This window comes from Neodiprion lecontei, chromosome 3 (genome assembly GCF_021901455.1).
Source record: "Neodiprion lecontei isolate iyNeoLeco1 chromosome 3, iyNeoLeco1.1, whole genome shotgun sequence".
Lineage (NCBI taxonomy): Eukaryota > Metazoa > Arthropoda > Insecta > Hymenoptera > Diprionidae > Neodiprion > Neodiprion lecontei.
The window spans coordinates 6,907,382-6,925,540 of NC_060262.1; the positions used below are offsets into that span (position 1 = coordinate 6,907,382).

Below are 18,159 nucleotides of genomic sequence, written 5' to 3' on the forward strand. Positions count from 1 at the left end.
CGTTACAAGTTTTAATTGGATATTTTATTTCATGGTCCATATTAATGTTCCTCATCATTTTCAGGTTTTCTATTCAAAACGTGAAGTGCGGAAGAAATATGGAAAAAAATCTGCAAATCAAGACAAAACTTCTTCCCTGTATTATTAATGATTGTCATGCAGTGTATTCGGCTGAGTTCGCTTCACTTTCGTATCTCCGTAAAGTAAAATATTCTATGAGCAATCAAAAGTTCGGAATGGAACATCGTCGCAAGATTGTGAACATATTCCACAGTAGGCAGCCGGAGTTAATAACTGGATACCACTAAGTGACTGTAATGAAGAAAAGTGATAACGAGTATGCACTCGATTTTCTGGAACTGCTGCTGAACCTTTTCAGAACTGTATTTTTCGGTTGCGGTAAAAATGAAAACCGGTAAAGACTGTACGGTGACCACAACTGGGAATCCCCCTCGATGGTCGGTCGGTAAGTTTTGCAACTTTCCGAACCTGTCATACAACCTGTACTAGATTTTCTGGTACTGTTCCTGAACGAGTTCAGAACTGCATTTTTTGACTGTGGTAAAAAACTGGAAACCGGTAAATACTATACGGCGAGTAAAATTTGAAATTTCTTTCGATGCTCAGTCGGTAAGTTTTTTAACTTTGCAAATCTGTCATAGAATCTGTACGAGAGATTTACCGGAAAATTTCCAGAATTACGTTATTCAGTTGTCGTGACAAACGTGAACCGGTTAAAACTGTACAGTGACCACGATTGGTAACACTTCTCGCGTTGCTCGGTCGGTAAGTTTTGTAACTTCGCGAACATCTGTTATATTTGAGGAATGCGTTTCATTGAGCGAACAGGAGTCTGCACTCTGCCTAACGTCACTGTATTACGCTTGTGTCAGGGTGAACTAATAAGCTTTACTAGGCGATAACTCACCGAGGCGAGAGGTGGCGCACTATCTGGCGAACAGCTCGACTCTCTCCTGCAGTGTTGCGTATCTGTACGCGATACCCAGCCAGCTCCCGGGGGAACCCAAGATATCTATCGTAAACGCGGAAGAAGATTCCAGAAAGCGATTTACCTCCTCGTGTACCACGATTGTGTTTCGCACACTACCTCGTTCAATTAATTCAACCTGATTCAGGATAACGTTACGCTATTTACGCCGGGTTCTCATCCCCTTATTATTGTTGCTATTGCTATTATTATATCTCCGCACCGTTGTCTCACGTAAACTGTATTACGCCCTATCTACGTGACAAATTTTACCAACGCATTATGAAGACGTATTTTTCAAGGACACAGGAATTTTGATCTTTAAATACCACCTGGAGTTCAATGAATTTCACCACCCTTGATCGTTTGTTTGCTTTCGGTTTTGTTTTTTTTGAGAAATGAAAGGTCGAAATGTGCCGCTGTCATTTTTCGATTCGAATAAAAAGTTATCAAGTTTTCCAACAAAATAAAGTTTATTGTATGAAAAATGTACATTCCAATCTATACATAATTGGTCAGAACGTTTTCTTTTATTGTTTTTTTCAACTCACCTTTTCACCCTTCTCTTTATTGATATACTATATCTATTATCCCGCCTTTGCTGTTACAAAAATTTCGATTGGCAACGTAACAAAAAGAAATGTATTAACGAAAAATGAAACTGTAATATAATAGCTTGTTCATAATGACTTATCGATGTTTTTGTATCTTTTTTACCGTTATTTGTCAGTGCTTCTACTCCAAACCGGAAAATCAATGTACCGTTTAACCGTAAGAAGGTATTGAAACAAACGTAAACACCAAGAGGGAAAAAAGATATATTCGTCGACAACTTGAGGTAAAACGTGTTTAAACGGAAACTCGAAGTTACGAATAAAAGAAAGACTAATTAACTAATACAAATAGTTTTTAGTCCGATTCGAATGACACTTCATAAACCAACGATGTTTTGTAAATTACATTTCTCTAAAGACTGGTAAAGGGAATCTTGTACTCTTCTTTCATCTCAATCAAGGCGTGATTTGATAAATTTTTTTTTCGAAAGATTTTGGTGAATCGAAAACTTGAAGCTAAGGATCGTTTTTCTCGATGTATGAAAGTATGACTTACAATTAGATGAAGCTCCTTTCAGGCATACATTTCACAGAGGATCGATAAAAAGATTTTGGCCTCTGGACCGAAATACTTACAAGTCACGATACGGATGACGATAAGTGTTTCCTGCTGAGCAAGTGATTTATACGAGAATTAGAATTTTCGTCGCCGGTACTTCCCATGTGGGCGGTGCATTATTCCATGCTACTAACTCGCCACTCTCAAGCTACAGGACGGTGGATTTTAATCGCGACTCCCTCTTTTTGCGCTAAAATCCGGCGTTTGAATACCGCGCCGTTATCGACAGACTAGAACCGCTCGCTAATCACGTCACAATCGTTCGTGCATGTCCTGCCAGTCTATAAATTAATTTTATCGGTAACGATTAGACGGGAAACACGGACTGCGAGTGATATTTACGAGCGAATGGGTAACAATTAGACAATTTGCATTTCGAAAAATTATCACTTTGCAACAGTCGACCGATACAAATTATTTTTGTTTATTTTTTACGTTTATCTTCCAACGATCGTTAACTTGAGAACGTGCAGCTTGGCAGCATGATCATTTTGTCTCATTTTTTCCTAACAAAAATTCCAAACTAATTTTTTTATTCCAATTCACCTGCCGACACTATGATAGACATTTACGTAATTTTCTCAATTTTGTTCAAATTTGCAGAATTGTTTTATATCATGCATTTTTTTAATCACCTGTGCCTTTTTCAGACGGATGTAAAATATTCGGTCAACATTCACATCTTTTTATAATTTCCCAGAACACGATTGAGGTACGAATAATACTCTCAGTTCCACGTTTCAATTTTTTTTTTTAACTATATTATTACGACAGATCGAATGTGTAGGTAAAAACTTAACAGTACTTGCAATAAATTATAATTTGTGGGTTATCAAGAAAATAACAAAATATATACACATTAAAATTATTTGTAGAAATTTTTTGACACGTTCTAAATAATCATATAATACGTAACTGTAATATGAACTAAGGAGCCATTTCAACACAAGAATTATCTGACACGCGAAAGATTTTAAATTCATATAATGCCTCATTTCTAAGAGCGTAGGTGGCGAATTTAACTCTACGAAGAAGAAACGTTTCAACGTGACTCATATATGGCTAATTTCGTTGTTCCATTCTCTATCACCATCTCGTAAATTTATTCAAAAAAAAAAAGTCTGACACGATCACGAGTAAGCCATAACAGTTCGGTTCGTTTGAATCACATGACAAATTGACGAGACGCGGCTCATTTCGCCCTCTGAAACCCAAAATTTATAAACACGTTAACCTTCGCTATTTCGCGAGATGTATCATAATTATCCTCTTTCCGAACGTGCACTTCACGAAATCGTCATCGACGTCACGGACCACGAGGTGGAATTCGTGAAAAATGCAACGCAAATGTAACAAAATATGCGAATATAAAGCCCCTGATTCACGGAATCCTCACGTGCCGATCCATTTTTCTTGTTAATACGCACATTATTACAACTTTTCCCCCATAACGCGTCTAATTGATTAACTCGCGCTGCATGCGCGCCAGTATTCGCATATAATATACGCAACGCTTAAAGTTGCAGATCTTACGAGTGACGTTTCTGCCTACGTTAATTGGACCGGCGTGTGGCCTGTGCTGATTAATAATTATCCGTAATTATATGCTAACTGTATACTATATCTATTCACATATACGCGCACATATTCCTATCCGTCTCGACTCTCGACTTGCCGCGGTGAAAACCTGTTCCTCCACTTGCCATCGCAGGGACCTTAGAGCGATTTTCTCAAACCGACAGTGTATCATGGTTTCAAGATTGTGTGCGTCAAATATGCGAATTGACATGAAAAATGTTCGCATGCGCGTCAAGGGAAAATTGCAGACTCTTTTTCACCACAAAGTTCAATTTTGATGCATCCGTATTAGTTTTTCGAAATTACAAAAAGTTAGAAAACTTCATGTTCGAACAGGTAATGCATATTTTAATCAAGCATAGAAGTACGAGATTAAGAAATTCTGAACACTATGAGTGGTCGAGATTCGTTTGGACACCGTTTTTATGAAATATTCAGTAAAACAGGTATCGGTAAATAAAACTGTTTGAATATTGTTGGAATTACGAAAAACGAGGTACGCGTAACCATTTTGCGCTATTGTCGATCCTTTTTTTGGTTGTTGCAACGCAAAAGCAGTCTGTTCGGTTTACTGTACTTTTTTAGTTGAATAAGGCTTTAACATCAATTTATTGCTGCACAAGCGTTAAATTTTCGCAACAGTTGCAAGAAAATCTAGTAACAACGATCGTAATGAGAAAGAATACTAACAGATACTAGACTTTCTGGTAACAGGTAGAAAACTAATTTTCATTTTGTACCTAGTACTATATTTTTCGATTGTGGTAAAAAATGAAAATATTTAAGGACTGAGCAGTAAGCGGAAGTAAAAATTTCTCTCGGTGCAAATTCGTTATAATATTTGACAACTATTCGCCAGTGTGGCCGAAAAGCTAGCATTTTTGAGCGTAGTTGGACTCTAGGATTCAATTCTCGGGAAGGAATTGACGTTGATGAGATGAAATATTGATGCAGTGAAACGGAAAATACTCCCCGCTAACCACGATCCGTAATAATGCCGGGAATTTGATACGCCGAGGATATTTTTCCGCTGATTTTTATCCCTTTTCGAATCGAGTACAGGAATAATTCCTGTTTCCAATACTCGACACCGTTTACAGGTAGCCATTTTTGCCCGTCACTTCGTCAGCCTTGACTCATTTAATTTATGTATCACCATCGAGCCCACTTGGAACGCAATAGTTGTATCTTCATTCGCCGTGCCTCGAGTGATACGCAATTTATTTCGTCTCTTTCGGTCAATCGATCTTTGATATTTTGCACTTTTGTATTTATAATTCAGCTCGCACAATATAATACTGTAAAAGTGTTTTGGTTAATGACGCGTTGGTTCTCTCGGTGAGTGAATTTTCGATAAAGACACTTCGAGGTGCAAGATAATCGTAATTTAATAGACCCTAAAACCATCAACTACTTTGAATGAATTGAAATTTGTCGTGGAAGTTAAACTGAGTCAAATAAAAGAATCGAAATACTTGTTGAATTTTAACATTTGGAAGCTTCATAGCTTCGAGAAAATTCCGAAACATGTCGGATACTATAGCGAAAATTTTTTTATTCATAGCGACAATTCATTCTGTCATACGTCAAGATATGACATTTCATTGTGAACCGCTCTATACACGATTTTCTGAAAACATCGAAAACACTTTCGAAACGACTTGTTGGCGTGGAAAAGTGTGAAAATAAAAAACTACCGGTGTGTCTCGATTTTCTTAAATACAATTTTATCTTATGCATTTGATACTGTGATTTAATTGTTGGATTGAATGTGATGAAAACGAATTTCTTCGAATCAAATCAAAAGGTTGTCCCATCGAAAGAAAAATTAAAAGTCTACTCATAAATTGTCAAACCCATTTCTGGATACATCAAACCTTAACACGAATTGACAATAACTGTCAGGCTGAAAATAAGACCCATCAAGATTTCAAACCTAGAATCATACTCTTGTAAACCGGAAAAGATAGAAGCGCGTCTCAATGGTTGTGCGTCAGTTATTCATCGCATGTAACGTAATGCCTCGTTAACATTTCATTGCAAATCAGACTGGTAAATTTTCAAAGAGCGAGGTTTCTTTATCGTAATAAATCTCGCACCCGCAAGAATGGTTAATGAATATTATCGCCTCGGCTGAAAGAATATCGTCTTCAACTTTCGTTCAATGTAAAGATAAGCCGTTAAAAATTTGATCGTGACCATAAAAATGATAAAAACTATCGCGTTTTAGGCAAGTCAACATTATTCATTCATTGCAGAATTACATTTCCTTACACATACTCTGAAAAACCCATAAATTCGAACCAACGTGTCGAATGTCGCAACAAAACAGCCACATCAGCAATCTTCTAACACAAAAACAATCGCATGTGAGGAAAAAAATTTAATGACGAAGAGCTCGAGTTCTATACTTCCAAGAAAATGACAACGAGCCAGTCGGTTTGATTTTAATAGCCGGTATAAGAATTTACGTACCCAGATGCTTTTAGCCGAGGACGATATGATTTGTGAACTGGTTCGAGTTCTATGTAATTACGTTTATCAAATCGACGAATCAGAGATGCCTCGCGTTGAGTGAACGCGTATTCCGAGGAGCGATTTTATCCGGCGTTCATGCGACCGCTCGAAGAAGAAGCATCGGGCAGAAATCGCGTTCGCCGGGCAAAAGACGCATCATCTTGCTACTCGCCGCTTGGATTGCTGACCACCGACGTCGGTTATCGGCGTAGCAATCATTCTGAGAATTAATAGACTCGTTAAACAGACGCATCCTTGATCAAGGTACGATAAGACAAGGCGCCGCGTGAGGTCCTGACGTGATCGCACTGACCCAGTCCATGCAAAATGAATCCTCGTTCACCGCCCGAATCGCGAAATTAAGGTGATACAGTTTCTTTTTTGCTGGGACAAGGTCTGAACGTTAGTTTTTGCGGTTAAACAAAAAAATTGTTCTTAACCCTTTCGGTCACAGTGGGATGCCTAGCGTCCCACTTCAAAAATTGCCTAACCTTATCACAGTTTATTTACAACTTCAAATGGTCTTCGCTACTTAGTATGATTATGAAAATATGGAGTAACAAGTTTTAGTCGGAATCATCGAATTTTGATAGTTTTTTTCGACTTTATATTCACCATATCGGATCCGCCATTTTGGATATGGAAATTATCAAATTCCGACATTTATAGATTTGTGATCAACGAAGCCAAAAACCCACGGGTAATGAAATTCGGGCTGGAATATTGAGTTGAAAAATGTAAAACTGAAAGGGTTAAGTGTATGATCACTTTTTGCTCAATTCTAAGAAGTGCCTCAGACATCTGACTTTCTCGTATTCAAATAACATATGTCGATAAACATACTTTATTCTTTAGTTTCCTTGCGTAATTTTCCAAAATCATTGTCAGTAGAGTGTGACATTGATATAGTAAGTGTAGATTATTCAAGTATCTTCAAAAATGATGACAGTTTTTGTTAAGTCGGAGCAACCAAAAATCCAGTATTTGTAAAATTTGGGTTGTTTGTGTATTTTCTATTCAAAGTGAAGCATCGAAGCCTAATATACCTTATAAAGTCCACAAAGACAAATACGTTAATACAACTGTTACTATGTTTTACTAATACTTGATGTTATTACTCGTATTGAGATTAAGTCTGTCCAACTAATAAACCGTAATCACACAATTATTCCAGAAAACTGTACGAAGAAACGGAAATCAGTATATTTTTTGCACGTTACTCTTCAAAGGGAAAAATGCGCTTGGAATGAGGTATCTATTAGACTTGATCCAAAAATCCAATACCTTGGCGGGAATTTCACTTTGGCAAAAACAATCTCTCAGACCATTTTGAAGCAGAAACTAAATACTTTTCTAATCTGAAATGGTCTATTGCACAATTATGCGCCCAGCTAACTACAGGCCTAGGAAAAAAATCCAACCGTGAGATCAACGAACTCAATTTATATCATACACTGTAATTAGCGGGTAGGGCGATTCGCTTCAAGGACAAAGTCGTAGTGCCAGCCTTGGAAGCTAAGCAGTCCGATTGTTCACCGAGCCAATTAATCTAGGTGATGTGCCGTTCTTGGTTGGGTTGCGATGATTCGATGCCGAAAGCCACGCCATCACAATGAGTGGTTGTTACTTTATTCCTGGCACATTCTGCATGTATAATGGAAAGACACATCGACAACGCGTCAGCGAAGTGATTTTAAGGACTTTGACTTACTGGATCCAACTATTCTACATAGGGGTGAAGATCTTTGCAAAGAGGAACCAAATTCACGGAGTCATCTTATAGTGTCGGGTCCAGGAAATCTGCTCATCGCAGAGCGCAATTTATCGTGAGCTCATACTTTGAGGCATTGCTTCGCGTTATTGTAAAAGGTGTCTCTGATCGTCGAAATTTCGATCAACAATGCAATCGTCCTCGAAAGTTATTTTATCCTACTTTTCTATGTACTTTAGTTTAGTACTCTACTCGGTACAGACATAGTGAAACCAAATGCACATATCGATACGATGATACCAGCTCAGTCCATTTCATTCAATTTTAATTCAAATTTTCGGACACTAGACATGTCACTATATTGCTTTCTACAAACGCGACGCATTGCACAATGTGAACAGTATTTAACATTCAATTATCAACGCGTTGACGCAACGAGTTTAACGTGCATTGTACTTGTATAATTGCGTAACAGACCTGATTCACAGCTTCCAATAAGACGGTAGGTTTTCACGTACGGATACAGATTTTTATATTCGAAGAATCTTTAACCGCAAATCTCGTTCTCGAAACTAAGTATATAAAAGTACGACGACTCGGGGATCTCCGGAAATTTGCAGCCCATTCCTTACGATATTTTTGTGGTTCACCACAGACTCATCCTACATGACCTTCGGTGAGTAAATTTCCGTCACGTGTTACAACGGTTCGTCCAGTTTTTTGGGAGGAAGACACGAATTTCAGGAATGAGAAACCGCAAGAGGAGTGCAGCTGTGTACCGGAGTTAATATTCCGGCAAAAAGACCATGAAAAACAATAAAGAGAACAACGCCTCGCGGCGCGGAAAGTAAAAGGCCAGACTTACCAGTCCGTCGCAGGCGGAAATTGCTACGTGAGAATTCTCGTGTCCTCGAATGACGCCACGATAGTGACACTTGCTTCCATGATTTCTCGGGGGCCGTCTAACGTGGACGTCCCTCTTCCGGCGCTCGACAGTCAGCCCAGGGGAGATGAATCCGCGGGAAGGTTTCAGGTCGAGGTGATACTCCGACCCGGCAACCATCATCCGGTAGTGAACTTTAGCTCCATCCTCGTCGTGATGGTGCGTCACGTTGTGAGACAGGAGTTCACCACTTGGGGTCACTTTGTACGGCGTCGCGACTTCGAAGTCGTCAATGGCTTCGCCATGGGTATAAATGCCTGGAATTAAAACGCCCACCTTTTATACCGCATCAATTTACCACTTGATTTTTAAACCCATTCGATCACTAAGGGATGGATTGACGGCTCGACTTCGATCGCACTTTAAAGCTGACTTTGAGTCTCGTTCAGGTTCAACGGTTTTGACTTTGGATGATCTCGAAGAAATTATGCCTTGGTAATAGAATGATTGTCTCGTTTTTTGCCCAATTTGGTACCGCAAATTTAATGGCTTCTAGGAAAACGACGAGTGGCTAGACTTTTTAGATGTAACATACATGTAACGAAAGATACAACGAATTGACTTTTTACGTTAAAATCATAAACTTTGTTGTAAGATTGTGTTGAGTTCTGACCGACATTTCATTCTTGAGATATGGATATAGTGAAAATTATCGGCTCTTGTACTTTTTCAAGTCGAATATCTAAGAATCATGACGTGATGTACCATTTTATGTGCAACAGGCATTTTGATCCCGTGAAAACCTATTCAAAAAAATTTTCGACTTACAAAAGTAAGATAAAGGTGATTTTTGCTGTGCATTGTAGTGGGATACTAAAAATATTGCTCGGAATAACTCAAACGTCAAATAAAATATATTCCTTCGGCAAGTTCCACTGTTTACTTGGAATGTGAAAACGTATGTTTAGTAAACTTACGATGCATAGCAATTATGTCCATGTGTCTACAAACCGAAAAATACAAATTCTTGGAAAAACTCCTTACGAACCATAATTTCTGAATTTTAATTCCTCAGTTCCGGAGGATATGGTCAATGTTATTTCTTTGGATTTCAAATAACTGCTCAGATTTTTAAATTTCTCTTAACGATTCATACTACAGATCATTAATTTATTAGTTCGTTACAGTACGTTGATCATTTAGACTTCTTCAATGAAGATTGAAGCCTTGAAAACTTCGATTTTTCGGAACATAGTGGTTCAGAAACTCGAGTCTTAACATATTACAAAATTTTGGATCACAGACTGCGGAGGAATTTTTCGGTACCGTTGATTTCACCATCAAAATGGCACTAGAGGAATGTTTCCGGTGTTTAGTTTGTTTTTTGGAAAAAACCCGGGATCGATCGTCACTCTAATAACGATGTTCAAGCCTTGGCAGTATAATCTCGGGTGTGAAAGTATTGCAATCGCTCTTACTGAGCGTCAGTTGAGGCTGTTTTATCAATCGACCGCTTTATTAGGCCTATCACGTTGACTGTGATGAATTAGGTAAGCGGACACTTTCAGGTGATTTGTCAACATTGCTCTGTACGGTTGACTCGTTCGGTGATGAATTATTCGCGATAACCAGCCGGGCAGGCAGAGGCACGAGAGACGCCCGTGTCGTATTAAAAGGCAACACGTCGTTGCTCATTGTCTGACGTCGAATTGATACCGTCGTGCCAAATTGACACCGATTCCAAAATTGACTCAATTTTTCCTCGATCTTCCCAATTGATGAACCGTCACCCGAACATCAATTTTCTACCATCTTCCACTTTCGGAAAGTCAAAACTTTGCGGGGAACCTTGCCTAAAACTGTCCTGCTCCACTTAGTGATTTATTCGCACTTCATTTGTGATTGATGGATTTTGAAATGCGTTATACGTGAAATATAACCTTACCACCGTAATTTTATACATCAAAACAACTGGAATAACTTATTATTAAAAGTTCTCTGAAAATTCAGAGAATATCGTTTAAATGGATCAAGTTTTGTTCCAACATAGTTTTACGTTTGTCCTTTATTTCTGGTTCGGAAATCAAAAAAAGAAATCGGAAGGTTATTTAATCTAAAAATGTCTTAATGACCGAAGTTTATCCGTTTGAACATGATGTTTTTGATTTTTCATTGTTTTGAGAAGAGATACTTTTGATAAAATCCGACTAAATGAATTCCAACATATCACTTTTGGAAGCTTGATTTAATCGTTCTTTGTTGTAAATCGTGCTGCAGAAGAATTTGATCAATTCATTCATACAATTGTGAAATTTACCGTTTTTGAAATGAACGAAACTTCAGCAACGAGTGTGAATCAGAATAATCCGAAACTCTCTATCTCGTTCGCATCTTTTGAAAAGCATATGTGTAACCTGTTGACATCTTTGTCACGAATAGCGAAAAGTACACATTTATTCACTCGTCTCATACGTGACTTGGATTTGCCATAGCTTTAGAAACGTTGACATTCTCGCGGAGATCGTAAGGAATTCTCGTTCAAGAATCACTTTCGTGACGTTCACGAGATGTCGGCCGGTATAAGCGAGGAGACCTCGGAAACCGGGTTATACTTATCCTTGCCAATCGTTTTCATCGCAATCATAAATACCGGATTATAGGATCATTTCTATTGTTCGGTCCGCAGACTCGAGCGGCTTTAACGGCACGCCGCTTTTTATACCCACCGAACGTATATCACTACTTATTTATTACCGCATTTACACACAATCCGCGCGAAAATGAAAGGTCCATACTCTATAGGTTCCAAGGGGATAGATTGCATGCGGTTGCGATAGAAGAATGGGAAGTAAAAAATCCCTCAGCAGACATCTATAAGTAAGTCAAACTGCTTTGGAAAAGATATCGCCACTCGGAAACGGTTTTAATTTTTTCACTTTTTTGGTACGAAAAGTCTTTCCAGAACACATTCCGATAGAAAAGGATGAAACTTGACTTACCGCGCATGCGCGAACCTTCTAGAATTTCTTTTTGCACGTTAGCCACCTCAAGTTTCATTTGTCAATCGCAGCATACGGAGGTTATGTAGGTGATGTAAACTTTTTTCGGTCAAGCAGATCTCAAATAGTTAATGTAGCGATTTGGGAAAGCTTGGTGAGATTTTCTGGCGGACTGATCGATGACTGATGACCGTTTCGAGTCGTCGTAACAATTATGCCCGGTTCCAAGTGAGTTGGCTGCCCTGCCTAGTGGCCCAACAGATTTCGTTTATTTTGCGCATGCGCAGTCGGTCACTCAGCGTGCAAAGTTACCGCGTTTTCTCTCGCAAGTATATATATATATATATGTATATGTTTGGAAATGGTTGCATCGCGGTGTGAGAAATGATCTCATGTTTCCCTCCTATCGCTCGTATAGTTTATGACGAAAACACTTCACCTCGACGGAAGTACAGATTGAGGTGATTATCGTCGCATCGCTTATGGCGGCTGGTCTGTAGGTACCCACTTGACGGAGTGGCTGAATGCTCATTTTGACGGCGTGGACTTCTGATTCCCACAGTTGGGTATCGTTCAAGACTAACGTTTCTATCAGCGGACCGTTGTACACAAATATATATAGCATATACATGGGTATATAGGTATACGGTGTACAGACGAGCATTAACAACCGACAGCAAGCGGGCAACAATCGATCGTATCTCCTTCTCCTGTCGTGTGGATCGACGTTCGACCATCAATTTGATACCGGCCTGGACTCTAAGAGCTCTTTGAAGATCCGATCGGCTCTCGTGTTGTCGAAATTCGGTCAGGAAAAAATTGCCATCGGCTGATCGCTCCTGGTCTGGACAGACTGTTTATTCAGGCGCACAGATTCGTTACAGAAGACTTGTAAAAAAAAAAAAAAAAAAAGAAATAGACGCTAATAAGAAAGACCCAATTAAATAACAAACACCTCAACATGCTCAGTCATTCTGGTGTGGAAATCATCAATTACCAAGAATTAAACCATGAGATACATGATCGGACGATAAGTTTCGAAAAGTGATTTTTGTTGGATCGGAAAAAGTTACCATGGAGAATATCACGCGACATTAACGTTGAGGTCATTAGTGTTCGTACAATAAGCTTGAAGGCAAATTCTTCTCAATGATTCAGGAAACGTGATCAGGATTTTTACATATAATAAAGAATATCAAGTCTGTGTCATTGAGTTGGAATAATTATTTTGGTTCTAGTGTTTACCGAAAGATTGTTCTCTGCTAGGCGTAATTATCTATGAAAAGATATCCTTTCGTTAGAATAGGTATAACGGAGAGAAGTTGCGAAATCTTCTCAATCGAATACCCCGAAATGAATTCAGACGTGTGATATGTCCACAGAGCGCGAGGGAGCTTTGGGAATTGGAATATTAACGCTGTTCGTCGTATGATTTGCACTGTCAATGCTGTTCAAACATTGACGAAGACGAGAGTTAAAGAGTAGGTAGGTACATCAAGAAGGCGCGGATTCAGCTGTTGAAGAAAAAGAAATAATAAGGTGAAAAGGTGAAAAAGGAAGGTGAAGACGACTGGCTGATTAAAAATCTTCAAATGGTGACCGAACCGTTATCGACGAGACCAGAAGTTACCACAGAAACCAGTTTCACTCAGTGACTCATTGATGGTCTGACTCTAGCCGCTTGCCTCACGAAAAATGAAACCGAATTAACATATAAAGTTATTGAATTAAATCGTTAAGACTAAAAGTACCACGGCCTGATGTCATTAAAAATTATACGAATCATGAACGTGATGAACAAAAAACTTCACCAGCACGATTTCGCCATACGCGTCACTTTTGACTGTACAGAATAAAACGATTTCCAACTTTTTACTTACAATTAGTCACGAATGGTGCAGCCTTTATATTTCTCAAACTTTCATACCGATCAGCCGTTAAAATTTTGCCAAAAGCGTGAAATAGAAATTTTTACGGCGAATCGATTTGATTGTTTTTGAAGATGCGACTCGATTTCTCAAGCATTAGTTTTCAGCTTGTGTAAAAGTTATCGCACAAGCGAAAATTTCGTTTCTCTGGAAAACTCGCGTCTGTTTTGACGCCGCTCGATTTTCCTGGGCAACTTTTCAAGTCGCACAAAGAGACTGACAATGAGCTTACCTGGAAAAAGTCAAAGTTAAAGGTGACCACGTATAGCTGGAAAGGGACAAGAAGGAAAAGAATAACTTCCATTGAATGGACATCAATCCGCTCGTTGTCTCGTCAAAGCGGCCCAACGTTGCCCAAGAAAATATTGGCAGGCTTGTAAAAGCAGAATCGTCATTCTTTCAGAGTATTTCGTAAAAATTGTAGCACGATTGGATAAGCCGGTTCGAAACGGTGCTTTTTGCGACCCAACTTCTGACCCTTGCAAATGCGGAATCCCTTAGTGGAAACATTGAGTTGAAAAATATATGAGAAAGTAGCTTTCAGTCCCGCTTTTAGTTCCCTATATGTAAATAAATTTCAACGGTTTAGAATATTCTGTGACAATTATCGAATAAATTTTAGAACGCCGGTTAAAAAGCGTAAGAAAATAAGTAATTCTGTGACTGAGGGAAGTAAATCTGTGTTAAACGTTTCCAGAAGATTGATTAAAATCTCTGAGAGCTTTTCAATTCCAATTGCGGTAACTCGGGAGAATTTTTTTGTTGAAAAACTTGGGGCATAAATTTAAAATCGTTTGAAAAGTAACGACTCTGGAATCTTGGTAATATCTTTACAGGAAAAACAAAAGGCTTATACCGTGTCAAATGCATTTCTCAGATGAATTTACTAATAATCGCACACTGGATATCAATAAATTTCATCTTCCTTTCAATCTGCCTGAAAAAATCTTGATATTATTATCAATAGCTTACGTATGAATTTTTCATTTCATATTGTTTTAAAATTAAGAAAAATCCATCAGATTCGATCGATTCCACTCTACCTTGGCTTATTTCGTTTAGCCAATTATTTTCTACAATTTCGCCGTAACGATTAATTTTTTTCGAATGCTTAGACGAATACTGCTATTTGTTGATCCAAATCGATGTCCATTTCATCCCGAAAAATTGAACATTGGACAACAAAACATTATAAAAAAATCGTTTCCGAGTGAAGTTGTTGAAAATAGTTGACCGAACAAAGTGAGCCAAGGTAAAATGAAATCCATCAAATCTGATGGATTGTTCTCAATTTTAAAACACTTTGAAATTAAAATTCATATCCGAGCTGTTGCATATAATTGTAAGATTTCTTTCCGGGATATTTAACGGAAATTCTCTCAGCTCACGAGTAGATAAATGCCATTAATATCCAATACGTGATTCCCGAGTGTGAAATTAATTCGAAAAGTACCGAATCGTGCGTATAAAACACCTTGACCAAAGAATTGCAGCACATGTCTCTCGTTATTTTCAATCAATTAGACAAAGCGCGTCGTTTCACCATAACGGCTAAATTACAGGGTGAAACAAATGAAGACATCAGACACGAGGGTTATGAGATTGTTTCCGCGAAGTTGCGTGCGACACGCCTTATTTGCCGCACTTTCAAATGCCTTGCCGGTTGAGTAATTAGCAGGCTGATATATGTATAATTCCACACGTGTAGTACGTACGTATCTCGTATCTAATTCCTCTACCGGTAAACTGAGACTCAAGTAGTTCAGACAGGCAACTGGCTTCGTCACCTTTCGAATTGAACTTTGATTCGCAACGCAACAAAGATATTGCGGAACAAAGTTTCATTGCACGTGCCAATAAAGTAACAAATATTTCAAATACCATCTTATTTTCCTCGTCTTTCCATCCAAGTTTCTTTCGAACGTCCGAATTGGCTGAATTTTATTTAAAATCCACAAGCTGGAACGCTCTCGTAAACCAGGATGAATTAATTAGTCTCGTGACGTTAACTGCCGGTGCGTATCTGAAGCCAATCTGTATTTCTTGGAAAAGACAACCAATTAGTCGATTAAACTATACTGCTAAATAATTATCGCAATTTTATTTTTTTTTCACCTTTTTTTTTTTTCTCGCATAGGCACGAGAGGCGCGGGAAAATTACCGCGTAGTATTATTCCTCTAATTTCTGCAATCCATGAAGCATAAATCTGAATAATTGCAAATCAGTGCAATCTAGAGTTCGAAGATGAACTTCGTTCGATCCTCAAAAGTTCCTTCGAAGTTTATACGTTACATGTAAAGTATTTTGGCTCGATGCGATGCAAATCGAGGATCGGCTGAATCATCGGTAAGATTCGAATCCTCGGCAGTGAGTTGTAGCGCAAAAAGTGAAAACCGACGATACAAATCGTGTTCGAGATCCTGTGGCGACTAAGCGCGATCGTGAGCATGTGTGAAAATATAAATCTCAACGTGAGCCGAGAGAGGGCAACTTGAGAATTGTCAATTGAAGTATAGATATAATGATTTACGCGGTCTTAGGCAGGCATTTATCATTGATTGGTTTGATTGCGAGGCAAATGCCCGTTAAGCGTACCCTGAGCAACTCACCACGCAGGTAGGTAGGTATAAAGTTGGTCAGCCTGTTCGTTGGTTGGTAGGCTTGAGTGTCCGCAGCATGCGGTTACGGTCACGCTTCATCTGTTCAAGAAACGTCGCCATGATCGGAGACGAGAAAAGGACAAGGGAAGGAGAATCCACGTTACAATTAGGAAACGCTCCAACAGTCGTTTCAATTCGTCTTCGGAATGACTGTCAGCGATAAATTTCATCAACTTTTAGTCGGAAGACGAATTTTCCATCTGTCTGCTTCAAGAAGGTTATGGGGCTGAAGTTAGTAACGTAAACGTAACGATACGTCAGGGTAAAAAATCTTTATTCAGCAATTTGAGAATCATTTTTAAGGAGTTGGATTTTTAGAATCACACTGTATTTTGTTTACAACGATTTACTAAATTTCGGAAAGTCATAAAGGTGCGAATTACAGGTTTTTCCTAAACATGCATCGTTACAGTAACGCTACTAATTCCATCTTTCAGGTTGGTCAAAAGTCTAGATTGTTTATTAATTTTGTTGTTGAGATAATCACACATTCAGTATTCACCGGATTGTAATATTCGTCAGCTGCGGAGGTCGCTTGAAACAGGTAATACTGGATTCATAAACAAAAGCTCGGATATGGATGCTCTTCTAATGAAATCGTTGAAATCCAGCAAGTTCGATCCATTTCACTTAACAATGGCTTATTTTATACAAAAGACTATTTTTCACGTTCACCGTAACCGGTTTTCAGTAGTGGAATCGACGTCACAATTTTTTGATCAGAATCAATTTCGGTGAGATTTTGTAAAATAGAATATTTAACGTCTCAAGCATGACAATAAAAAGTGTTTCGGTAAATTTGTGGAAAACAGTCTTCTGAATAAAATACAGCCATCGTATCCGTCGAATCCAATGAATCATCAACTATATTTTTACAAATTATGAAACAATTTGAATCGAATCATCGATATCTAAACTTTATTATCAATAACTCCAATATCTTCGAATTCTGCACTTTCAAAATCAATCTTCATAGCTTACGAATCCAATACTGTAATCAATACTCGATGTACGACGATCAGAAATCGAATAAAAAGCATCAATTTTTGGCAAACCAAACATCTCACTTATTCCCCAATCAACAGACTCCCAGAGAAGCTCCGTGAGGATAATTAGGATTAAATTGCGATTCGCGGGTAGAAGAAAAGATGCAGCCTCAACTCCAGATGGTTAGTCCTTCAAATTCGTCCTCGAGACTATCTCCTATTATTTCTCGCTCAGCCGGCTTTCTGGCTTTCTTTTTTCGCGCCTCCTCCTCTCCTCTCCGACTCCAACTTCGTCTCTTTTATCATTATCTCTTTTTTCGCCTCTCTCTTTCTCCCTCTCTCGTCGTTCACCGATATTATGTGTGCGGGCGGACGAGCCGAAGACACCGGTCTTGTGTGAGGACTTGTGGCCAGCCACGTGGGACGCGAGGGTCGATAGGTAATGAGTGGTCAAACCCACGCGCGAAAATTTCTTTTTCAAGAGATCCACCCATTCATGCTCTGCCTCGGCCGCCCTGACATCAACATTATCGTCAACGTCAACGCAGCCCTCGGTCCGCGATTCCACAACCTGCAGTCTTCTTTCATTCCTTCGTCCTCTTTCTTCCCGCGTCCCACGATTTTTCACCAACGTGAAAACACCGCGATAATCGTCCGGGTCAAGGGTCACGTCTCTCGGATTTCGACTGACCGTTTATACGCCGAATCTTGTCAGTGGTCGTTGACATGTTTCGC

The 18,159-nt window shown here is 38.9% G+C and overlaps 1 protein-coding gene across 1 annotated transcript in view; it reads right to left on the reverse strand.

Annotated features, from left to right (window-relative positions):
• The window catches only part of LOC107226394 (A disintegrin and metalloproteinase with thrombospondin motifs 12), a 55,739-nt gene that overhangs the window by 19,598 nt on the left and 17,982 nt on the right, over positions 1 to 18,159 (reverse strand). Inside the window, exon 3 of the mRNA XM_046734054.1 lies at positions 8,833 to 9,167. Coding sequence (XP_046590010.1) covers positions 8,833 to 9,167 — 335 coding nt within the window. The remainder of the gene's footprint in view (positions 1 to 8,832; positions 9,168 to 18,159) is intronic.